We start from the raw sequence: 2517 nt of genomic DNA, 5'->3' as shown, positions 1-2517 counted from the left end.
CCACCACGTCTGGCCTTTGCTCCCAAGGCTTCGTGTGACTTTACATCTCAAGGTCCAGAAAAGTTACCGTTTGTGATGGAGCATAAAATGATCATCTCATTATTATTTTTACAACATGCTTGGCATGTGGCGACTTTCCGAAGATCAACAAGCACTTTATGGTTTTAGTAAAACATGATCTGAGAAAAGGAGAAATTGAATTGAATCGTTATTTAGGATATGGGCCATGAATAGAGAATTATAATGTTAGAATATTTATAGTTGATAATAAGGTGCACAATCCCATTTCTTCAGATATTTTTATTATTTCCTTATCCCACGTTCAGATTTTTTCGAAGATAAATGAGACAAAGTGGCCTTTCTCTGAACAATATATTTCAGTCCCGGCTTCGTTTTCTTAAATGACTCCAGTTTCAGTGATTTCATCAGACGACCAGACGAAGGTATTCGTTTTGTTCAAAATATTTTAATAAAGCTTTCCAACACATCAACACATACAAATGGCCCTCTTTATTCTTATAATAACTAATGTATCTACAATAACGCACTGCTTGACCTGACAGCGCGTCTGATCGCTCAAGACCTCGGCCTTATTGCATGAGTGTGTAGGAAATGACGCAAATTAGACACGTCGCTAATGCAGAATACAGTACCACCATGCAAATAAATGTATCAAATCAATAAATAAAAACCGACAAATTGAAAAGAACATGAACTGAACATACAGGTTTTTAGAGACTCAAATGTAATTATTTTACAGTGCCAAGGAAACTGCCAATGTAGCACAAGTGTTTGATACAACAAAAATATATAAATGACTATGAACTCTGTATTGAGAGATTAAAACAACTAATTTCGTATTCATTTTAGTTCATTTCGCTTTCCCTCAGACTCTTAGTTGCTCAGCACATTCTCAAAAGATCACCAAATAACCACCAATAAGAAAACACCTTCTTAAGTTATAAATAAAGTAAGTAAAGCAGCAAGGTTGTGGTTTCTTATATTAACTAATGTCTTAAGTTGTTTCATGTATTCAAGTGAAACGGTCGCATGTTTTTGTCAGGTCCTAACTTTTCACATAGGGTCCATATTTGCGCAGTGGTAAACAACGGTCAATCCATCACCACTTGCGAGACACTCATACATTTCTGTTTGGTTTTTCACTTTCATTCATACAAGCACTTAAAGGATGCTTTATATATACACAATCAAGCGTTGTCTGAACAAAAAGCTCTTCCAATGCATTTGTAAATGTTATAAATGTACTCATCATCGGATTCACTTTTCTCGGTCTACACTAACTTCGAACCTCTTCTCTCCAAAGTCGCGGTTTGTTTTAAAAAGTGTTGTTCGCTCTCGCATTTGCTTCTCTGAGTCTCTGGTACTGGCTCGTTGTTATGATTCAGCTAAGGCTTGTCCGTGCATTGTTTAAACAGGCTCGAGGTGACGTTGTTGAAAAGGACACATTTGTCGGGGCAGGATGACCCGGCCAATCCGGTGGCGAAGGGGTACACAGGCGGCTGGTCGTACGCACTTATCCCCGCACTCAGACCTGGTAGACCCGGTGCAGCAAGGGCCGTGGTGGCGGGTATGGACGCCGCTGAAATGGCCTGGCCCTGGTTCAGATAGGCCACCAGCCTCCTCATCTCCTCCAGAGCCTGCGCCTGCATGAGGATGTAGTTTTTGGCGAGCAGCAAAGTGGCGATTTTGGAGAGTTTCCGGACGGAGGGGCTGTGCGCGTACGGGATGACAGAGCGCAACTCATCCAGCGCGTCGTTCAGGTCGTGCATCCTCCGTCTCTCCCGCGCATTGATGTTTAGTCTGAGTGTTTTCTGCTCTTTGTTTTTCTTACCTCCCTCCGGTTTACCGGCGGCCACAGTTCTCCCGTCGGCCAGGAGGACCATCTCACATCTGCCGTCGCTGTCATCGTCCGGGCTCTGCTCCCCGCCACTGCTCTCTGCAGCCGAGGTCCTGTTACTGCTCTCTCCGAATTTGACGCACAAAGATCCGGTAGGCAGACCCAGCGGTCCCCCTCGACCCCCAGCCAGTCCACCGGGTTGAATCGGGTCCGAATCGGTCTGGTCGAAACAGCTGATGGGTGACTGGTGGTCCCTGGACCCCGGCAGGTCAACACCAGCCGCCGATCTGAAGGAATCCATCTTTTTGTTGGAGACGGCGCTGAGAGTTTTGTGGAAAATATCTCCTGGTCCGTTCAAGTTCATTCTCCTGTCCATAGCACTTCCTCTCCTCCAGACGCTGCTTTAGTGGGTGGCAGTTTCTGGAGACTCTCTCCCGGCGACGGCTCTTGTATACGTTTCTTGCCTTGTGCGCTGTCAGAGAGAGTGAGTTGTTCTTGATCGCTTATTATTGCTCGACTTGTCAACTAAGATGCTGGAGACACGTCGGCCCTCTTTCCCTCTGCTCTGCTCTTTCCCTCTGCTCTCTGCGCTCGCGCTCCTTATCTCGCTCTGATTCACCTTCAGCAGATCTCTACGGCGATCAGCTTCACGCGCAAGA

General features: G+C 45.4%; 1 protein-coding gene across 1 annotated transcript; it reads right to left on the bottom strand.

Annotated features, from left to right (window-relative positions):
* Nucleotides 1–446: 446 nt before the first annotated feature.
* LOC115195501 (class E basic helix-loop-helix protein 22-like) lies at nucleotides 447–2489 on the bottom strand. The gene has a single exon (XM_029755396.1). It carries the CDS (start codon nucleotides 2232–2234, stop codon nucleotides 1407–1409), a length of 828 nt encoding a protein of 275 aa, XP_029611256.1. The 5' UTR covers nucleotides 2235–2489; the 3' UTR covers nucleotides 447–1406.
* Between the last annotated feature and the right edge of the window lie 28 nt (nucleotides 2490–2517).

Source organism: Salmo trutta, chromosome 6, assembly GCF_901001165.1.
Source record: "Salmo trutta chromosome 6, fSalTru1.1, whole genome shotgun sequence".
In the NCBI taxonomy this organism is placed as follows: domain Eukaryota; kingdom Metazoa; phylum Chordata; class Actinopteri; order Salmoniformes; family Salmonidae; genus Salmo; species Salmo trutta.
The sequence above is the reverse complement of the archived record's forward strand: the minus strand, read 5'-3'. Positions and strand labels throughout refer to the sequence as shown.